Source organism: Manacus vitellinus, unplaced genomic scaffold (genome assembly GCF_001715985.3).
Source record: "Manacus vitellinus isolate BGI_N305 unplaced genomic scaffold, ASM171598v3 scaffold_76_pilon, whole genome shotgun sequence".
Classification (NCBI taxonomy): domain Eukaryota; kingdom Metazoa; phylum Chordata; class Aves; order Passeriformes; family Pipridae; genus Manacus; species Manacus vitellinus.
In genome coordinates this window covers 2,084,141-2,106,350 of record NW_021940796.1, presented here as the reverse complement: position 1 = coordinate 2,106,350, position 22,210 = coordinate 2,084,141, and the positions used below count along the sequence as shown (strand labels likewise).

The 22,210-nt window shown below is 43.0% G+C and overlaps 1 protein-coding gene across 4 annotated transcripts in view; it reads left to right on the top strand.

Moving 5' to 3' along the window:
* Nucleotides 1–22,210, top strand: part of USP32 (ubiquitin specific peptidase 32) — a 66,300-nt gene that overhangs the window by 4,764 nt on the left and 39,326 nt on the right. For all 4 annotated transcript variants that reach the window (XM_029964632.1, XM_029964633.1, XM_029964631.1 and 1 more), the window contains exons 2-4: nucleotides 15,545–15,673; nucleotides 21,035–21,140; nucleotides 21,693–21,811. In XM_029964632.1, the coding sequence (XP_029820492.1) occupies nucleotides 15,611–15,673; nucleotides 21,035–21,140; nucleotides 21,693–21,811 (288 nt within the window). In that variant the 5' untranslated portion in view covers nucleotides 15,545–15,610. The remainder of the gene's footprint in view (nucleotides 1–15,544; nucleotides 15,674–21,034; nucleotides 21,141–21,692; nucleotides 21,812–22,210) is intronic.

The following is a 22,210-nucleotide window of genomic DNA, read 5'->3' as shown; positions in this document are numbered from 1 at the left end:
ACAGAATGGTTTGAGTGGGAAGATCACGTAATTCCAACCCCCTGCCACGGGCAGGGACACCTGCCACTATCCCAGGTTGCTCCAAGCCCTGTCCAACCTGGCCTTGGACACTTCCAGGGATCCAGGGGCAGCCACAACTTCTCTGGGCAACCTGTGCCAGGGCCTCCCCACCCTCATGGGAAGAATTATTTCCTAATATCTAATCTAAACCTACTCTGTCAGTGTGAAGCCATTCCCCCTTGTCCTGCCACTCCAGACCCTTGGAAATAGTCCCTTTCCATCTCTCCTGTAGCTCCTTCAGGTCCTGGAAGGCCACAGTTTGGTCTCTCCAGAGCCTTCTCTTCTCCAGGCTGAACAATCCCAACTCTCCCAGCAGAGCTGCTCCAGCCCTCTGATCATCTTGGTGCCTCCTCTGGACTCTCTCCAGCAGCTCCCTGTCCTTGCTGTGCTGTTCCCAGGGCTGGAGCAGCTCTGCAGGGGGGTCTCAGCTGAGGGGGCAGAGGGACAGAACCCCCTCACACTGGGGGATCAGCCCAGGGCATGGAGGGTTTGCAGGGCTGGGGCAGGTCCAGCCTCTCCCCCACCAGCACCCCCAAATCCTTCTCCCCAGGGCTGCCCTTGATCTCTTGGAAGAGAGAGGGGTTTTATCTGTAATTCTTCATCTGCCAAGTTGCAGTGACCACTTTCTCTTCCTTTACTTCACGTTCCAAGTTTAGAGAAGTGTCCTCGGGGGTTTTCAGCCTCTCACTTAGAACTACCCAAGTTCTTTCCTGCTGGAAATGAGGAACATTTGTGTGGTGAACTTAAGTCAACTGACACTGAGGTTCCTTCCCTGAGATGCCTTCTGTGGGCTTTGGAGGTTCTTTATGAAATGCCAGTTGAAAACTTAGGAATTAGAGGAAAATGTTGCCTTCTGCTCAGGCTTCTGGGGGTGCTGTGGTTCTGTGGGAGCCGATTTCATACCTTTTAGTTGGTTTTTAGTGATTCTTAGGTGGTTCCCAAGCCCAGCTGTTCCAAGCATGGCAGAACCTTGGTGAGTGCTCAGATGCTGGATGTGCACACAGTGATGCAAAGAAAAGAGCATCTGTGAGTGTAGGCATTTCATAAATAAAAAGAAGTTGAACATCTTAAAGAAAAAAAAAAAAACTCAAAACTTGAAATATGATTCAGTAAATGTTGGGAATCCTCTGGTTTCTCCCCTCACAGGTGAATCATGTCTCTAAATACTAGCAGTCTCACAGATTAGCTGCAGTTTTGTCCTGTCAGCATGTTGCAGAGATTCCAATCAAAGTGGTCAGGAAAGCTGCCAAAGGAGTGTAAACAGATACCATTCCAGCCATGGGGCTGGAGGTTAAAGGATAAGCTGAACAAATCCTCATTTTGAGTGTGAAACATCTTAATGTAAGTGAAAAGACCACTATCAGCCTATTCTATACTTAATATATTTTCTTATCTTGATATAGAGTGAAACTCAGTGCTGACAACGTTCAGTTGTTTTATAGATGATGTGCCTCTATATCTCACAGCTCTCATAGACCCACTGGGCTTGTTGGGCTTTATTTCTTGTATTTTAATCAATGAAATCAGTTATTTTCATGGACACTTCTTTCTAGTCACTTTGGTTTTTCCTTCTGTAACACCAGACCTTTTTTTGGATTTCTTTTCTTTTTTTTTTTTTTTTTTTTAAATATACAAGCCCAGGGAAAGTTGTTGAACTTTCATCCTTGGAGGTTTTCAAGCTCTGCCTGGACAAAGCCCTTCAGAAGCTGGTTTGAGTTCAGCCTTGACCCAGTTTCAAGCACAAGGTTGAACTGAGTGACCTCCTGAGATACTTTCCAACCTGGTGGATTATCCTATGGAATATTTGTGTTTGTGTTGAATTTGGTAAAGCCTTGTTTTGATGAAGTCCTAAATCTACCTGACAGTGTCCTGCAGAGAAGAAAAAAAAAAAAAAGACAAAAATAGAAACTGGGGAGTCTTTCAGAATGAGATGAAGCATCTCTAATGAAATGTGAAAGAAAGAAAATAAGAGGGGGCTGCTTTGAATCCTGTTTACTTGACTCAACAGTCTGAGGCTTTCTGGCTCCTGGCACTATGGGAGGAATGAGTAAAACAACCCTCACCCTATACTCTGCTCTGCTCTGTCTCCTTTCATAAAATAAGTAAAGCATTCAGTTCTTTAGTACTCAAAAAAGATGAAATCAGGTTCAAAAACCGGGCCTGTGAAGGGCTGACAGGCTTTGTGGGAATGGGAAGGAACGTGGCAGCAGCAGTGTCTGCATTCTGGAAATCCAGGTTATTGGAGAACTCTGCTTTGAGGTGGGGCTGGCTGGCATTCCTCTGTACTTAAAAAACCAGGTGTTACCAATATCTGTCCTCTTAAAAAGGACAACATCTTCTGAAAAGGGAGTGTGTTTTTGGTCAGGTTGTGAATTCACACATTCACGTGAATAACTTGCTCTGTGGGGAGTCCTTGAGCTCTCATGGCTTCTGTGTGACTTATTAATTATTATTAAAATAATCCTGCTCTTTTTTGGTCCAAGAAGAAATCCCAAATACAGTGAGCACACAGGAAACCAAGGGAGGAGGGGTAGAGTAAGTGATGTGTTTTCAAATACTGGAATTGTTTCTGTCCACTGACTGCAGTTATTTCAAAGACTGATGCAAACCAGAACTACCCAGTTGGTTTTTAGGGCTCTTAAAGGCCTCCTTGAAAGCCTTTCTTTGCCTTGTGATTTCTTAGTTTGAGTTTCTGTGCAGGAAAGAAAGTTCTGGAGGTTAATTCTAATTAAGGCTTCCAATTTTTAAGTTTTTTAAAAACAAGTTATTTCTTAATTTGTTCTATTGCTTGAAGCAGGTGCTTTTTCTTTATGTTACACTTAGTCTGAATTATTGTGAATGTCCATGTGATATTTGCAGTATTGAAGAACTACAAAAAGCATCTTTAACATTTAATTTTCATATGAAAAGGTCGTTTACATAATGAGACAATGAAGCCTTTGGGCAAAGATGAATGTAGAAGAAAAACCCATTAAGGTAGATTCTGCCTGAGAGTTTGAAAGGGTCTGATTCACAAAACTTTGAATGCTGGATTATTGCTGGCACTTACTGGAATAAAAATCCCCTGCTCACCTAAAGAGTGGCAAAAATCCTAATGCACATTTTCTTTTGTGATTTCTTCAGGGACACCTTACCTTTGGTAGTGATGGCTGGGTCTGTGGAGCTTTAGTATTTCCAGCTTAGCTGGGTAATAATACCTGGCATTTCTTTTTTACCTGATGAATTCTAACCCCTCTGAGAAGTGGTTTTTTTTTTTATGGGCTTGTCTTCAGCCGATGTAGCCCCTATAGGTGGGGACATGTTTGGAAAGTGCATCACTTTTAAATGCTGTTTTATTAAACTGGTGTGAAAGCTCCTGGGTTTGTGATTTTTGATGGGTGTAACCTGGGTTGAGATGGTGGTTTAACACTAAGTGTGTCTGCATATGGGTTTTGTAGTGGTTCACCAAATCTGCTTTAAAAACTGCTGCAACTTATAATCTGTGTAGACCATTAAGTCATTCATTATAATGGCAATTAAAAAAAATTCCCTTAATTATTTTAGTGTATTACTTTATTATATGTGCCTGAATTCTAGGAGATAGAGGTGTGAGAGTCTTGATTAAATAACTCATTTAACAAAATGACTTTCTGTTAAAAATACACCAACATTTGCAACGAGGCCTTTATTTGGGGTTGAGTAAAAGAGGATGTGGCTGGGCAAGGTTTGGACAAGGGATATTGAGGCAGTTTGGAAGGATTGGTGTTTATTTATTTCATTAGTTACTGAAATAATGGTGCAAGCACTGAAATAGTGACTTCCCTGAAGTGATCCCTGTCACAGGGAGGGTGACCTGGCAGATCCAGTGACATCCCCTGAGCTCCAGGGGCTTTGAATCCTCCTTTCCCTCCTCCTTTTAACACAGAACAAACCTCTGCCATCCCATGGGAATGACAGGAGCTGTGCTCACCGTGGGGTGTATTTGGGGCAAAAATGAGGTGTTACTGCTGGTGTTAATTCCCAGAGCTGCTCTGAGGTGGAATGCACTGCAGAGCAGAGTTCCTGGGACAGGGATGCTGCTGGAACCAGAGGGATCAGCCCCTTCCTCGGGATGGGGAGCAGCAGACAAACCCAGCCGGGCAGGAGTCACGTCTGGCTGTGTCACACACTGCACCTCTGACTTTTCCAGTGGTTTTAAATAGGCACTGAGACGTTCTGTACCTTAAAATGAGATTTGGCTTCCTCCTGGTCGGGTTCTCTGCAGGGACAGGGACAGGCAGTGGGAGCTGGCCTGGAGGGAGCAGCCACAGCAGCATCAGTGCAACACCACTACAAAGGCAAAAGGGATGGATAACACTGATTTTGATGGTTTTTTTAAAATGTCCAAAGCCTTTGAAAGCTGTTTCACTTAGTTTAGAGTCTGAATTAGACCCACGAGTTATGAGAAGCAATGTCAGCAGGCCAAAATAAGAGATAATTGCATTCTGTGTAAAAATACATGCTTCATCCTTCAAAAATAAACCCTCTTACAGGCCCTTCTGAATTCTTCCTCAAGAACAGCAGTTTTATTCACATTATAACTATCTTTCTGTTAGTTGGTCTTTCAGTTGTCATAGTTTAATTTCATGTGAAGTATTTAATATAGAATGCATGCTTCTGTTTCTTTGTGTTTTGCCTTGGTGTTCCTCATCTCAAACACAGGGAGAAGGGCAGTGCTCTGGGGCTGTCCTGGGGCAGCAAAATCCTCAGCTGCAATATTGGAACAGGTAGATGCTGCTGTCTCAGTGGGATTGTACAATCCCAAGGCTGATTTAGTTGGATTTTTTTTGACAGTTAAAATCCCAGAATGGTTTGGGTTGGAAGGGACCTTAAAGATCCCCCAGTCCCTGCCATGGGACACCTCCCACTGTCCCAAGTTGCTCCAAGCTCTGTCCAGCCTGGCCTTGGACATTCCAGGGATGGGGCAGCCACAGCTTCTCTGGGCAACCTGTGCCAGGAACTCACCTCCCTCACAGGGAGGAATTTCTTCCCAATATCCCATTGTATATTTAACCTATTTAACCCAAATTTCCCCTCTTTCAGTTTGAACCTGTTTCTCTGTGTCCTACCACTACAGCTTCCTCTTTGGTTTCCTTGTGGGTTCCCTTCAGTTACTGGAATTGTTTTAAACCATCAGTTTTACTCTATTAGTTTGCAAAATTTGCTCTTTTAAAATTTGGAGACCTTGAATGTAGGAAAAAAAAAAGGTGGAAGAAACACAGAGCCCTAAACAGAACAGGAAGAGCCAGATTGAATAAGTCTGTGGATGTGGAGAAAAAGAACTGAAAGTATTGGGAGAGTAATTATGAGAACTTGAGTTTTGCAGATTGAATTTGTTCTAAAAATGAACTTGAATGTGGCATCATGAGTGTATTTTGGGCTGAAGAAGCACTTCTTTTCAATCCCTGTTTCTGGCTTTTAGGTGTTACCCAGAACCAAAATCTTACTCTGCACTGGAAATTTCCTGGTCTCGTAAAGGAGATTTTTAGCACGTTTTCCCTGGTGATGTGATACAGTTAAATCCTGGATTTTAGTGTGAAAATTGAAAGAGTGGATTTGCACTTGGCACAAGCTGAATTCAGCAGCAGTGCTTTGGGATAAATCCTGATGAGCAGTTGGAGCAGTCAGGACAGCCTGGGCTGTGTCCTGTGAGGATCTTAGTGAAGGTTCTTATCAGTGGAAAATTAATGTAAGAACTTTTTGGTCTCTGCTTTCCAATCTTGCAGCAAAGAGCATTATTTTTCTTTTCCTAAAGAACTGTAATTGATCTTTTTGCCATTAACAAATCTAATCACCTTGTTTAAAGAACAGTGGTGTGAATGTCTTGTGAGAACTGATCTTGCTCTTTAAATAATGAGGAGATTGCAGTGATAGATCAGAGGAGAAGGAACCACAATGTGCAGGAATTCCAGTGCAGAACGTGGGCTAAAGATGTCACAGTGTCACAGGGAGGGAGGTTAAAAAGCAGACTATAAAATGTTTGGTAAATATAGACTCTTATAAAATGTCGATAATTTATGATGTGAATGTGCTGCTGCTCCCGGAGCCTGGGATGTCCTTGAGGAGATCTTGTGAGTCTCTGCAGGGACTCAGGGAGAGGTTCCAGCTGCTGCTGTTGAGGGCACTGGAGCTCTGGGGTGTGAAGTGGCTCTAATCCCTGTTCTGTTCCCGTGGAACAATGGGCAGTGTGTTCCTGAGAAGCTCTGAAACTGGAGTCATCCCATCCCTCTGAGCAGTGGGATGACCGGGAGCTGGATTCCCATGCAGCTGTCACAGGCTGGGTCTAAATGGGCTGCCTCATTCTTCCCACTGGAGGACCTTGGGAATAATCTACATCCAATGCTGAATATCTTTAGACATAAATTTTGTGATGTAAAACTGGTCTGGAGTCTTTCAGGATAATTCTAAATACGAACGGTCGGATGTTAATTGAGAATTCTCTGAACAGGAGATGGAAATGGTTTGGAAATAGGAAATAAACCCCTCATTCAGTTCCTGGTGTTCTCCCAGACGTGTGATGGGGTCCCAGAACTACCCCCATGGTAGTTTTGATTTTATTTCTTGGCTCTCCAGGCCGGTGTCTCCCTGGGAGGTTCTGCTGTTGCTGTTCAGCCCCTCACAGGTTGTGCAGCAAACTCGTTGTTGTGTGTTTTCACCAGTGCAGCAGGAGGCATAAATCTGTGACCTGGCACTGCAATAACTCCCTTTGCACCTGAGTCTGAGGTTGTAGATGTGTCCCCAGGAGTTGGGAGTGGGAAGGCTCAAAGTCCAGAGCCTTTTACTGGCACATGGATACACACATGGAGTGTGTTTGTGCCACAACACTCGAGTAATACTTTTCTTCTGACTTCAGCAATGAAGATGTAGCAGTGTGTAAATATTATCTGAATCTTTTATTATTCTTGTCACAGTATTTAAGTGCTGTGCTTTACTAGACTTGGCTCTTTCAGCTGCCAGAGGGAAACACTGGAGTGTTTGATCCAAACTACACCAGCAACCCCAAACCAGAACTCCTTCCTCGCCTCTCATCCTCACTGAAGGTGATGGGAAGCTCTGCCTTCCTGTGCACAAGTTGCAGGTTGTGTTTAACTTTCAGGCTCAGATTATATTTGTTTTATTTAAAGAACAATTCCTATTACAGCTGCCTCTAGTGTTTTTGGCACTGTTGGGAGGCAGGATATGAAATATTTGTTATGTTACAATTTATTTTGTAGCGAGGTCCTTATGTGGTGTTTGCATTTACATAGTTGGCATTTGCCTTTCATTTTAACAGGCTGTTTATTTCTTGGAAATGAGTTCTATATTGTAATTTTGTGAATCTTAACAAGCATAAATGTCTACATGATTTTTTCATGGTGGTAATAAAGTGGGAGCAGCTTTTTTGAATTGTGACAGAAGATGCTCTGCTCACCTCTAGCAATCCAAACTTCCAGTGTGTTTGCCAGGAAAACTGGTGAAGGGACAGCTCAGAAGAGCAGAGTTTAACTTCTCATCTAAAGAGGACTAAATATTAATTAAAAATGCTGAAAAGATTGAAAGCCAAAATGATCTCCTGGGAAATCACGGACAAACCATGACAACTGTGCAGAAAACAGCAGTGGAAAGAAAATTAGGGAATGAAAAGGTTGGGAACTCAGGTGCAGACGGACATCCCAGACAGGGTTGCTTTTAGGGCTTCCCACACTCCTGATTATTTTTAGTTGATGTTTCTGTCTTTTGGAGGGGAGTTCAGTTCTCAGTGGTTGCTGCAGGATCACTTGTGCTCTGTTTAAACCCACTTCAAACTTGCCCCCCTTTTCCCCTCTACCAAAGGACAGGAACCTGTGGGGGAGGAAGGTGCCACCCTGGGATGACCCAGGGCTGGGAATTACTTCGCTCCACCCCTGAGAATGAATTTACTAATTCTTTAATTGGTGACAGGAATGACTTCTGTCCCTAATATCACAGTCCATTGTGCTCGGATTGCCCCTGGTGCAAATGGTAAAATTGCCTTTGCTGCCCTGCAGAGGTTTGGGAATGTTCAGCTTCTTTCCGTGGCTCCCAGGGTTGGACCAGGATTCCTTTAATTCCTGAGGATATAAAATACAGCCAATAAGATTTGTATGCTCAGATGGTGGGAGGATTATTACCCTGTTGTAATTATTACCCTGGCTAAGTTTCCTGGGTTTCCTGGGAGGGCTGTCCCCAAACCCACGCTGAGGAGCTTTGCTTTGCAGGCACCATAATCCCAGCAGTGCCAGCGTGTGTCCTGCTGGAGATACAGAGGGATAAACCAGGCTGGGAATGCTGGCATTCCTTTGGGAATGGGAGCTGGGAGGAGGGAGCTCTTTGAAGATTAAAAGCATCACATAAATGCGAAGTGTTGGTGTTCCAGAGAACTGGCCAATCCTTTTGTAATGACTAAATCTCCTTCCACTCCCTGCACAGGAGATGTTAAACCTCTGATATGCTTTAAATCTGACAAACCAAGGAGAGCTTTATCCCCAGGATGAGCCCCTGCTACCAAAACCAAAGAAGAGGTAGGAGGAAAAAAAGTGCAGCTGGATTGAATAATTCCATTTATTTATTTATTTATTTTTTTAAATCCCAAAACTCTGGTGTTATCCTTAAATTCCTGTTGTTGGTAAACAGCAGGAGAAGACTGGCAAGTCTTTAGTGAGGTGCTCTGTGGAAATCCAGTGGTGTCATTTTTGATACTCCAGCTATGAAAGATTCCTTAAGAGTGGATTAATTTTTTCCTTAGGGGAGGCAGGATTTTTTTTTTTTTTGTCTGTGTTTTTGCCCAAAATATCCCCCAGTGGATTCCCTTTTGGCAGGGCTGTGTGGGTGTGGAGGTCGACTTTTTACTCATAGCTGGTTCATTTATCCCAATTGCAGTTTGTTGTGCCTGTTTGGGGCTGTTCCCAAACATTCTTTATGTTCACTTGCTCGTTTTACCTCTTTTAGAAGCTTTTTTAGTAATTGCTGCAATTCTTGACAACTTCATAACTGCAGCCATTAAGTCACAATAAAGACTAATGAAAAAAGTAATAAAATTTCCATGTATAACTAGGATGAAGATTCCTGGGGGAAATATTGAGCGAGTGATTACAGGGAAGATAATTGTCTGGTTAGAGAATTATATGCCCTGTGAGTTTGATATCGAACCTTTCAAATTGTCACTTAAAAATCAAAATATTAGAATCCTGCAAACCTGAGCTGCTCGAGACAGGTGAATTTTCCCTGCTTTCTGAAGGCTGAGCAAGTTGCCTGTTTTATTACAATTCAGGTTTGGTTATTTTTAGTAAAGAGTAAATGCAGTGTTATGCTGATGGTTGCAAATTATTGCTTGCTTTGTGTGCTTGAGATCTGCAGGGCTGGGGGGGGGATTTTGTCTTTTTTAGCAGGTTGGTTTTCATCAGGTGGTGTCATTGGAAATTCAGATTTTCTGTGTGTGTTTGTAGAGCACTGTGGGCATTTTGATGCTTGTGTTTCTGGGGGAAAAGCACCAATCCTACTAGAGAGAGATTCTTCAGTCAGATGAGCTCAAGGTTTCTTGACCCTTCACCTCAGCTGACCTTTTTATCCTCTGTTTTTTTTTTCTTCCTGCTTATGCAATACTTTGTTTCCTGTTTTGATTGTCAGCGTTGTGGATGTGTTGTGGTCTTCTTGCCCTGTTTTGGCTGGTTTGGCGTTTTTTGCTGGTAACCTGCGAACTAGAATAAATAATTTCATATATTCAAATTAAATATTTGAGGCTTTTTGGTGCTGTTGCTGCTGCTCATCCTGGTGGCAGCGAGGATCTGCACGTTGCTTTTGTGATTTTGGTGTTGTTTGTGTGTCCAGTTAATTCCAGATGATGTTAATTGGTCAGTTTTTAGCAGCCAGGGCAGATTAATTCCACCTTCCCTCAGTTAAACTCTTGGGATTCTGCCCTTTTTGGTGATTAAAGCAGCTTTTTAGTAGCTTGTAGTGCTTTTGCAGTATCTGAGATCATTTATCACACATCTGCCTGGTGTAGACTAGAATTTATATCCATTTTAGTGTGGAGAGAAGACACAGAGAGGTTAAGTGGCTCTTGCCTGAATGTCTCAGGCAGCATTAAGAGTTCAAATGCTTTTACTCTTCCCCTTTGCTCTGCTTTGGAAAGCTGTGGTTTGTATCTCATTCCAGCATTTTACATCAGTGTGTTTGGATTTTGAAGAACAGGAGGCTAAAAAGCATTGTAAGGGAAGGTGGTTTTTTGTGGCTGGTCTGACTTTCCAAGTAACTATTAAATAGGAATTTAAAATGCATTTGTTGTGCTCATCCTCACTGCCTGTGTCACGCAGTAATTATGTTATCTGAGCTGCAGAAAATCCACTGGGCCTGACTAACCACTTCTAACCTTTAGACAAACTCACTTCCAAATGAACATTTGTTTCTTGTAATGCTCAGCATCCACGTGTGAGCTGGTGCAGCTTCAGCAGCAGTGCCTGCTCATCAAAATGTTCCTGTTGCTTCTCCTCAGTGCACCTCTAAATCCGTAACTGGAATTTCTTTGCCATTTGGGAGCAGCCCTGTGGGAAGGGGAGTGACTCTGGTTCTTGCTTCAGGTGCAGGTTGGTGGTGCCAAGAAGAGAATGTCGTGCATGGCAGTTCTTCATTCCTGCTGTCACCGGTGTGCTAGTGTTGCATCATTGACAAAAATAACAGATACATATAATCAAGGAAGATTTTTAACTACTTGCTTTACAGAATTTGAATAAAACATCACCGAGGGAGTTTTTGCCAATCTTAGTGTAAATTCCTCGGTCTCTGAGGAAGTTTCACAGAATATGCACTGTAGGTGCTTTGATTAGTGAGAAACTGGCTTTGATGTCGCCGTTTTCTTCTTTATCTTTCTCCAAAACAGGAAGTGAACAAGCAAAAATATCAATATTAGGTGTATTTAGTCATGCAGTCGTATTTTTATGATGACTCTTAATAAATCTCCCCAGCAGTGTGGTAACAGCAGAGCAGCTTTTGCTGAGACAAGGGTTTGTGTCCCAGCTTGTGTGCTCTGAAGTTGTCCAGGGCCTTTCAGGGTGACCTTTGTCTGGGAGGGACAGGGGTTGTGCTGCACCTGAACTACACACAGAGGCTTTTAGAGCCTTCCAAGATAAAAGCCAAGGAGGTGGGGGTGGGATTAGAGCTGCAGGATGTGCAAAGAAAAAAAAGTCTCTGAAGTGAATAGGGATTCTCAGATGAATAATTGTGGCTGCAGAACTTGCCAAAGCTCCACTCCAGCCCTTGGTTTCCTCCAGCTCAGCTGAAACAGAACTGGAGGTGCCTCTAAAGGTGCCTCTAAAGATGAGTTTTAACATTCCAGGCTGGGGAAGCAAAAGGATTAGTTTCTGCTGCTGGAAGAGGAGCTCTGTGGTACATAAATTAGGGGTTTATGTGCACTCTTTGGGCTGCAGTTTTTATACAGAACAGACTTTAACTGGAGAGTGGTTGATGGGCACGTGTAAATATTGCAGTGTTTGAGTACTAGGCAGTAAATGCTTCAGACAATTAACCTGGGTTTCTCACACCCCTCTTCGTTTCAAGGAGGAGGAGAAGGGTGGTGACTTCAGTTCCCTGCCCTCCTTTTCCAAGTGGATCATCACCTCTGGAGCCCAGACTGGGGGTATCCAACATGAGGATTCTACAAACATGGAGCAGATTTTTTTCTGAGCCAGACTCCTGCTGCTCCCGTTTGTATCAGTGGCAGAGCTGGCAGGGATCCCCTCTGAAACTCAGGCCAGCTTTAGAGGTGTAAACTTAAGGTTTACCTTGAGTTGGGCACCTGCACTGGCACAGTTGGAGCTTCAGAGAGGGTTTTAGCCTAAAAGGAAACCTCCAGGATGACCTGCTGATAAATGTGAAGGCAGAGCAGAGGGTGGGTTCCAGCACGAGGCTGTTTTGGAAGGCACTGCACAAGTCATTACCTGGATAGATGGGAATTAAAAGCCACAGTGGAGTTGTACATCCATATAAACAGCCTTGAGTTTAAGTAACACTCTGAAACTAAAAATACCCGGAGCAGTTGGTGAGCTGGAGGTTTGGGACAATTACTTGAAGCTGGGTGACATTTTTAGCTGAGGTTGCGTGGTTTCATTTAAACTTTATTAAACAAACTGGAGCTCCAGTGTTCCCTGGAGAGTTGGATGCAGCACTAATCTCCTGTTCAAGTGTCTCCAGCTCTCCTGGAAACCCTCCAGCTGAGGTAGCACCGAGGTCTGTGTTAGCAGAGTCAGCCCAGCCACAGTGACAGCCTGTGGCTTCTCCTTTTGGGGAGAAGACCATTTCTTTCAGTGGTGACTTTTGGAAGTGGGCAGATATATATGTTTTTTAAGAATTAACATACAGTATCTAACTACTGAAACTTCTTTCATTACCTTGAATGAAAACCTTCCAATAAAAAGTTCACTTCTGTAATTTGGAGGTGTGAAGAATTAGCTCTGCAGTTCCAATTTCACAATAATTTTGAGGTGCCACTGGGAGGTGTGATGTGGAGGTGGCTTTTGCTGTGCTCAGGAGATGGTTTTTGCTGTGTTGACTACCATGAACTTATTTTGGGAAGTCTGAAGTTTTCCTCTGTCAGTTCATGAATGCAACAAGTGTATTTAGTAGTGTCTGTCTCCTGTGTCTGATGAGAGCAGCTTGTGAATGGTCTTTTGGAGGTGTTTGGGGAGAAATGGCTCCTCAAAGTGTTTGAGCTGTGGAAAAAGTGAATAAACTTAATGAAAGAACTTCAGGAAGCAGGGTTGTCAACTCTATTTACATCTAAAAGTGGGATTAAAAACACCTCAGTGGTCTGTGATGCTTCACGTGCAGGGCTTGTGGAACTGAGAGAAAAAAAGGTGGCTTTGGGGGGGTGTGAGTGTTCTAATTCCTAGTGTTGGTGTAGTAATAGATGTATTGCTTCAAGAAATAATTCCTTTAATAATTTAAGACTTAGTTTTATTTCCTCTCAACACCCCATCACGTTCTATCTCTGTGTTGAGTAATTGGTACTTTTGGTGTTGGGATTTTGTGTTCAAATATTTTGTCTTCCAGCCTCCCAGTAAACACTGATAATATCTTTGATTTATACTCTGCTCATTTCAGTTGTACTTCGGTGTGCCTGCATCTAAATGTCTAATGAACTTCTCTTTGCAAAGCTTTGCAGATGATTTTAAATGGGCAGCATCAGTCATTTTAATGGCTCCTGGGGAAGGAATGGAAGTAATTACCTTTCCTGTTAGTCCATGACCTGTTTTGTAGTTTCTGCATGCAAACAATAATATTAAGTGGTCTCTGGCACTAATAACTTGCTTTTGAAATATAACATGGGCTGGCAGTGTCAACTAATCATTGTTATTAAATATCCTGATAGTTTAGTTCTCTTTGAAGGTCTTGGTAGTGTTGGTGACCAACCTTGTTCCCAACCTTCTCCTCACCTTCACTGGCACTCCAGTCACTCCTGCATGTCATGGTAAATATGTTTATATGGGATTTTCCTGTTCCCAAGCACTTCCTGAAGTCCACACTGCTGTAAGCATCAGGTTAATTAATGCTTCGTTTGCATACAAACTTTTTTGCCAAATGACCACCAGCCTGATTGGATGAACTGTGAGGAGATCAAAAAAATTAATATGGGGAGAAAAAAACCCCCAGAATGCAGAGTCTGTTTTTATTAAAAGTGTGTGTGTGTAGGGGTATAAAAACTGCAATAAATGGGAATGTTTTCCTCAAAGAACTGTTGCTAGATTTAGTCTGGGATCCAGGTTGTTTGCTTTACCTTGCCAAAAGCACAAAGCCAGGAGCTTCCCCTTCCCATGTTCCCTGAGCAATCCCAGGCTCTTGCTCCTTGAACACCTGGTAGGGAGTTGTCCCTGTTGGCTGGAAATGTTCTGTAGTTCTGCTCTGCATCAGAGGTGAGAGGAGGTGAAGCACTTCAGTTCTTTCTTCTTTGAGTGCTCATTAAAGCATCACATGTAAAGGCACAGGCACAGCCAATGCCTCTCTGGACAGATGTTGTTATGAAATAGTGAGATTTAAACACCACATGAGCCAGGTAACAGCGTTATCCCAACATTCTTCTGCCAGGTAATTAAAGCGTGCTTGGTTTAGTAAAACAAGATCTGTGATAATGCTACTCATCACTGTGCTAATTGATAGCTCTGCTGCTGTGTGGGTCACACTGGAGGTTTATTTCTTAGCTGCTTTGATTTTATTTCTTTTTCCTGGTCAGAAGTCCCCAGAATCTGTAATAAAACTGGAGCAGAAACATAACCCAATTTCTGGTGTTACACACAATTGTTAAGTGGAACCAATGGTCTGTTTTGGTGTTGACAAGGATTAAAATCAGGGAGGAATGTTTTAATGTGATTTACTTTTAAGGATTGATTTTTCTTTTGATGAATGAATTAAGTGAAATGCAGAAGTTTTACTGAGGGCTGGATTAGGCCCTCGAGGGTTCTGTTTTATTTTGGCTGACAAAAAGCCCTGACAAGCCTTTGGCCATGTCAGTGTTGATTCTGTCTGGCTCGTGATATCAGGGTTAGGAAAATGCCTTACTATAAATACAGTGGCACAGCTCCCATGTGCAGCATCACTTCTGCAGCTCCTGGAGGAGAAATAACTCCCCCCTGCACCACGTGGGGACTTCCAGGGGGCTCTGGGCCAAGCTGTGCTATTCCTGAAGCTTGGCTTTGGACAAAGGCCTTGTTTTGTTCCACGAGATACTTCCCTTCTCAAACACTTTGTTAGAAAGTTGCCTTGTGCCTGTAAAGTTCTTGAGGGCTTCCTGCTTTCCAGGAAGCTCCCAACCCAGGCATGGGTGGGATGGCAGCAGGTTTTCCACCTTTACAGCTGTGGACAAGCCTGGGCAGGAGGAGCTGGCAGGCAGATTTTGGCTGTGCAAGGGAATCTTAGGTGAAGAATTCCATGTAGTCCCAAGTTTTATCCCTCCTGAATCATGCCTCATGAGCATGTAGTGGTGGGGAGGTATTTTATTTTTTGAATACAGAAAATCAGACTTTACAGGATGAAGCTGCTTGAAAGATGCTGTTGGAGCTGCTCTTAATAACATTCACCACTGTTGGTTGCAGATAATTTCTCTGGCTTGCATGCAATGTAAAACTGATCATAAAACTGGCTCATTTTCCTTTGTGTGACAATAATGGGGCTGAATTTAGAACAAATTATAATACACCATTGAAGTCAGAAAACTTAGGCAGTGAACTGGTGTTCACACTGATGTTAACTATAGGTCTGCTTCCCTTCTCTCTTTTCAAGCAAGATTAGATTATTAGATCTCATTTTCCAGTAGTCACATTTCCCCATTATTTAGGTGAAATCATGCATTTAATTTCTTTGTGTCTCTTTATTGGAAAGGTAAATGTAAGGCATACAGAATTCTGGGATTCCTTAAGCTGTTACCTTTCTCTAACACCTTTATTGACTGGGTTTTTTTCCCCCCCTCTGTTCTCACTCAACAGTTACAGACATAGAGCTGAAGAGGCTGAAAGATGCTTTCAAGAGGACTTGTGGCCTCTCCTATTATATGACCCAGCAGTGCTTCATCAGGGAAGTTCTTGGTGATGGAGTCCCTCCAAAAGTTGCTGAGGTGAGCTCTGAACCTGCTCTTTTCCATTTGGGAAGCCAAATGCAGTGGATCACGTGGAGCTGTGGGTGTGCACACACAGATGTGCTTCTACAGGCCCAGGAACTAATTGAATTTCTTTCCATTTTTTCCTGGTTTTTCCCTAAGTGTTGACAGAGAGGATGATACTACTGGCTTCTGTAAACAGTTTGGGTTCTGTGGGGGTGTTTCAGGCTTCCCAGGAAAATTTTCAACGTGTGTGAACACCAGGGAATTAAAAGGAGGGAAATTATTTGCCCGTGGGTTAAAACCTCTCTTCAGTATTAATTTCTGAGGGTGTTTTCTGGGTTCTTTGACTGTTGGTAGCCCATAAAACTAAACAAACAAAAAAATCAATTGCATGCAATTGATTTGAAATAATTCATAACAAAATTCTCAACATTTTATATTATCTTGTACTATTGTGTCCCTTTTATGCCAATATTAAGGATTAAATTACTGATTTAGTCACAAATAGAGGTTCTGGGTTTTCACCTGTCTGCTGGCTAGTCCCTATTTTATTTTTTAAAAATCTGTCCTTAAAGACACAATTTTGGTGGTGTTTCTGTCCTTTAACACTCATCATGGTTATACAGCAGTTCTTGGGTTTCCAGGTGGCGAAATAAAATTAATGGAAGAGTCATAATTGGTTTTTGATGGCATCTCATCAGAACTCATCTCAAAATCCCAGTGCCAATGATGGTACTTGTCAGGCTCAGGCAATGCAGGGTCATATCTGGGAGCTTGAATACTGTACATTTGGACAAAATTTGGGTTTGATTCTACTCATACTGAAAAGGGGTGCTTTGTAAACGCTGGCTGCAGGATGGGGAGAGGCAGGCAAAGCCATCAGGCAGCTAAAGACCTTGCTCTGGGTTTTGAGCCTTTCAGTCATTAAAATAGATCATTTGGAGCCTCAGGTTGCTGGGCTGGCTGCTCTGCATGTTCTGAGTAATAGTTATTCATGTCTGAGTAGTGATGGGCCTTCAGGAATTTGTTAAATTAAAAACACAGGAGTTGTGCAGCAGGAACACAGAACAGGGAACTGAAACCAGGGGAACTCTGGTCGGCAGTTTGCATGATTGTCACACACACAAACCATTATTTACATGTTCAGGACAGGAGTGTTCTCCAAAGATCTCTTGGCAAATGGAGTTGGGGATGATAATAAAATGGACTGAAGAGCTGTGCTGTGTCTGTGTTAACTGCAGGTGGGGAGAACCATGAACAGCTTTTGGTTTTAAATGCAGGGAAATAATGGAATCACCATCTGCAGTTGTGGGCACCTTGATAGTAGAAGTGTTGTGCAGAGGAGGTGGAAGGACAGAATCATGATGATGATGATGCTTCAAGAAGGCTTTTTCTTCATAGTTTTCTATTTTAGGCTGTGAAGGAGAACAGCGTTGAGAAAGGAGCTCCTAACTTTGGCCAGTGCAGTCATTTCAGTGACTCATGAGATGATATCTGTTCTAAATACCCACATTATGATTGTGAGGTGGTTTGTGCACAGCATTCAGTGAGCCTGACTGAGGAGCTGAGTGTCAGTGCAGCTTCTTCTCCAAATGTGACTCACTGGTTCCCAAGCTGCAGCCCCAGAAAGGCAAGGAGGAGAGGGATGATGCCAGCAGGGACAGGAGGGACACACTGAGGGGGCTGCCAGAACAGGAACACACACTTCCCAAGGACTGGGAGAGGAGAGGGGTCAGAAGGATAAAATCAGGAGTGAATCCAGGACATTTTATACTCTGGAGAAAGGAGCCAGGAGAACGTCTTGAGCATCTCCTGCTCCCCCAGCAGCCTTTACTGGAGCTCATGGGCACAGGGCCAGGGATTGGGACCCAAAGGGAACTGCTTGGATAGGCTGAGGCTGCTTTTGAGCAGAAAAGAACCATCTCTTTATACTCTTCATGAAAAATAAGCTGGCAGACTCAGATCTTACAAAAAAGCATTGCTTTGTACCGTGTAATTGTCCTGAATTTTACATTGCAAAATGTAAATTGCTCTGATAGCCTGGGTGTGGCTATTTTAAGTAAAGCTGCAACAGTATTAAGTAATTTTGGAAAATTGCATCATATTTTCATGGTGCATATTGCTACAATTTTCTCAAATAGCACATTAATGTGAAAAATTGTGGAGCCCCTTCTCTAGACATGCACACTAATCTGTCTTATATATTGTTCTGTGACCACTCAGTGTTTATAAACTCTTCCCAAGGAATGGTTAAGCAGCTAAACTCAAAGCAATGCCAGCTGCCCATGGTCATAATTACATATATTAGATACAGATACACTGGGCATTCTCATAGAATTCCTTTTCTGTGTTTGTATCAGGAGCAGACAATGCACTGAAATAATGCATAGATGTAATATTTGGCATTCAGCTGTTACCATAACTGAGATGTACAAAGTTCAACAGAAGTGAGGGGATGTTTTAACTGCATATTTTAAAAAAGCAGTGATTCCAGTGTGTAATATAAAGGTAAAATGCCCACATGGGCTGTGTAGCCTTGAAGGCACCTTGTGAAAACAGAATAATTAGCCATAAAAAGTGTGGAATTCAAGTCTCTGCCGTGAAGCCCATACAATCCCTGTGCCCAAATAAAGCCCAAATTTAGTTTTAATAATTTAGCCCTTCAAGCATTTGGAAAGGGATTAAACTTTAGTAGTAGAAGAGGATGAGCTGAGCACCCTGTGGAAATGACTGTGCTTGGGCAGAGCTGTCTGAGAGTGGGATGGGTCTGAGGCTCTGCAGAATGTTTGCTGGAGGATTAAATCCTCCTCTGTTATTGGTCTCATTTACACTGATGTGCCTGCAGACATATTTTAATAGTTTTAAGTGGATAACAGTGGGAAGGGGCTGGATGGGGTGGACCAGGAGAGGATTTTCTGCAGGTTTCTCCAGGGAGTCTGCAGAGCAGTGGTAGATCTGGTGTAGCCACTCTGGGTTAGGTGTTCCCTTATCTCCTCCTTGCCACCACAGCACTGTGGGGCTTGGCCAGGTCTAACCAGTGCCCTTGACAGCCCAGGACTGGTTTTGTTTGGTCACTCCCAGTCCTGGCTTAGTTTTGCCTTGCAGTGGAAACCACCCCTGTGATAGTGCAGTGACTCACAGCGCTCTGACCAACCTGGCCTTGAGGATTCAGCACTGGGCTTGGGGGGAAAGAGGGGATAGAAAGAGGGGTTTGGGTTCCAGGAGCTTTCTTCTTAGTCCAGTTGTGAAGCTCTTGTAGACTCCCAGCTCATCAGGTCCTCGAGGAAGCACAGCTCAGTCTGAGCTTTGTCATCAGACGTTTCTGACGCTCAGTTTTGAGCCTCACACCATCATCCTGAAGAGTCTCAGAGGTGACACATGCCACCCTTGCAGGTGTGGAAGTTAGCAGCCATATAATATATTCTTTGGGAATTTTCAGTTGTCTTCTTTTGCCTTTTTAACAGGAAAAGCTGCAGGTTCAGCCCTCCCAGTGATGTCACTGCAGCTGCTCACAGAGGTTTCCTCTCAGTGCTGCTGGTTTTGTTCCACCTTCACTCAGAGCTGTCTCTGAAAAGTGTCACTTAGTGATTTACATTATTGAAGTGATTAAACTACCAAGGAAGCTAAATTTTCCTTTATTAATACCAAATAGTGGTCAGCAGATGACCTCAAAAGCTCCTGTTTTTAACAATGCAGGAAGATTTTATTTTCTCTCACATCCATTTCCAGTGTTCAACTGCTTGTTTTAAGGTAATTAAACCTTTTGTGGCAGCATTTTGTTGTATTTTGGTTTAGAAGTGTAAAAGGTTCACATGAAATATTGAATCTGTCCACAATAATTCTGAATCTGCTATTGGTATTTGGCTAAATTGTTATGTAAGGAATATTCTCAAGGCTTTACTGGAGAAAAGTGGAAAAAATCAGTACATTAAAAAAACCCCAGTACACATCCTGGTTTTAGTACTGTTTATTTAGATTGTAATTCAGATGCAAGCAAAGTAAACACTGTTTAAAATACAACACTCTTCCTAGTAGGAATTGATCTCTGGTCCTTTGTCTTCCCCTCTGAAAAAGTCCTATTTAATAAATAAGTTCAGCAAATAAAGGCTGCTGTCCAAACCACGAGCAGTGAGAAATCCCTTAGTTCTGCTCTTTCCCAGTAGTTCCTCATCAGCCAGACTGGATCCTTTCTCCTTATGCTCAGATGCTCCCTGTGATACCTGTAAGAAAATCAATTTATAAGACACACTGAAATAAGAAGTGTAAGAATAACAGATAAGTTCTGGCTGCTTTAAATTCTAATACCTGCTGGAGATCCCTGTCTTGGGATCCTGATGGAGTGCTGGTGTCTGTAGGAGTAGATTTGGGATTGCAGGAGGAGCCTGTGTTGGAGGAGCAGTACAGCACATGTATTTTCGTGTCCACTCTGGAGAATTAAAGCCAAGGTGATGAATTGCAACAAGTGAGTTGGTAATTCTTGTTTGCTGGAAGGAGTTGCTGTCTGTCCTAAAACAGCAGAGTGACTTCATGTCTCGTGGATCAGTGTTGAGTCACTGCTCAGGTGCTGATGGGGCACTGAGCCTGCAGCATCCAGGCTTTTCCTGGGAAAGGCTGCAGCCTTTTTCTTGGGAAAGGTGAATTCTTCAGCCCTTCCTGACCTGTGGCTTTTCCTGGGAAAGGTTTCAGCCTTTCTCATGGGGAAGGTCAGTTCTTCAGCCCTTCCTCAGCTGGCTTCAGGTGCCGCTCCGTGGATCTTCCATAACTTCTGGGTGGAATTCTTGATCTCTAGAGCTTTCTCTTGGAAGCAGGTGTAAATCCTGCTCTTAGAGCAGGGCACTAGACTGGAGCAATCCCTCCAGCAGCAGCTGCAGTGTTGGGATAGTTCAGGCAGAGCTGCTGGAAGGTTGGTTTGTTGGTTTTGGTGTGTCCCACCTTTCTGAAGCAGCAGTTGTTTGTGTCTTACTGGAAGTGCCTCAGTGAAACACCTGATGCTCCAACAATCCCCCTGATGGTTCTGAGACTATCCAAGCCCAGCCTTGAGGAGATTTCACCTTCATTTCCCTGCTAAAGAAGTCTGGGGAAATAACCCCATGAGCAGGCCAGAAGCTGCCTTCACTGGAGGGTTCTGACATGGTTTTTGACATTGCTCTTCATGACACGTACCTGTGTTTCACTGTACCCTGGCAAGGCTGTTTTATAGGTACCAGAAGAGCTACAAAAATGTAACAATTAATATTTGAAACCTGTTTAGGTGACTGGGAGGAGACAAGCCTAAAACCCACATGAGATGGAGCCTCAGTCTAAGCTGTTGCTGTTACTTCTGCCCTCTGTGTTTGCCCTGCCTTTGGTTTTAACTTCTCTGGTTTCCTCTCCTAGGTTATCTACTGTTCATTTGGAGGAATATCCAAAGGGCTGCACTTCAATAACTTGATAGTTGGATTAGTTCTACTCACAAGAGGCAGAGAGGAAGAGAAAACAAAATGTAAGTGGTGTAACTTTTAGCAGCAACAAGATTGTGGGTAGGGAGTGCAAATACACTTCTGAAAAGCAAACAGGAATTGTGGTCCCTATTCCTGCATGTAACCAGGGCAAACATTTTCCAATAAAGACATTTTTAGCTGTAATTTTTGAAATTCAGTGCATTTTTGTTTCTGTAATCATCAAAATGAAATATATGCTGTCATCTAAGTGTTGGGATCCTCCAGAAAGCCTGGGGATCTCTGGCTGTGGGCAGGGGAAGGAGGATGGCCTTGATAATTTTCAAAACAAATGAAAGCATCTGCCTGCTGACTTGTGTTGTTCTGTCTTCTTTGTTAATCTGACTTGATAGTATTTATTTTGCTTTTGATGACAAAGGTAAAAGAGAATGGACATCTTGACCTGAACTTTGTTTTGAGCTCTGCTGGAACTGGATCAGCCAGAGTTTTTATTCCTTCAGTCCTTGCACAGCCTTTGGCATTCCCAGCCCGTTGTAAACTTAAAATCTGACTAATGTCACTGCCATAGTTGTTGACACACATCTCTGTTTCCTCAGATATTTTCAGTCTCTTCTCTAATGAATCTGGGAGTTATGTGGTCCGTGATGAGATGGAGAAGATGCTGCATGTGGTTGATGGGAAAGTCCCAGAGTCACTCAAGAAATGTTTCTCGGAGGTATCTCATCCAGCTTTTCCCCTACTGCATTTCCAAGAAAATAAAAATTACCTTAAGTAGTTTCTTTTTCGTGCTCCTGCACATATGGGAGCAAATTGACCTTGTTTAAATTGGGTAAAAGCTCCCAGTTTTTGCTGTTGTGATATTAGAGGTATTTTGTGGCTGTGAATAGCAGTTTGGTTATATAAATGCAGGCATATTCTCCCTGCTCCTGTACTTACTGTGCTGCTTTCAAAGATACCATTTCCCAAGGGTAATCATGTTATCAGGTACATTTAAATACTAATATTGCTAGTGGGAACTTACTCATTAGTGTGGCCATTTTATTGCAATTAGGGGAGAAATCTGGAACATGGATCTGAGAGGGAAGAAAATCTGCATCCTGGATTTAAAAATGCC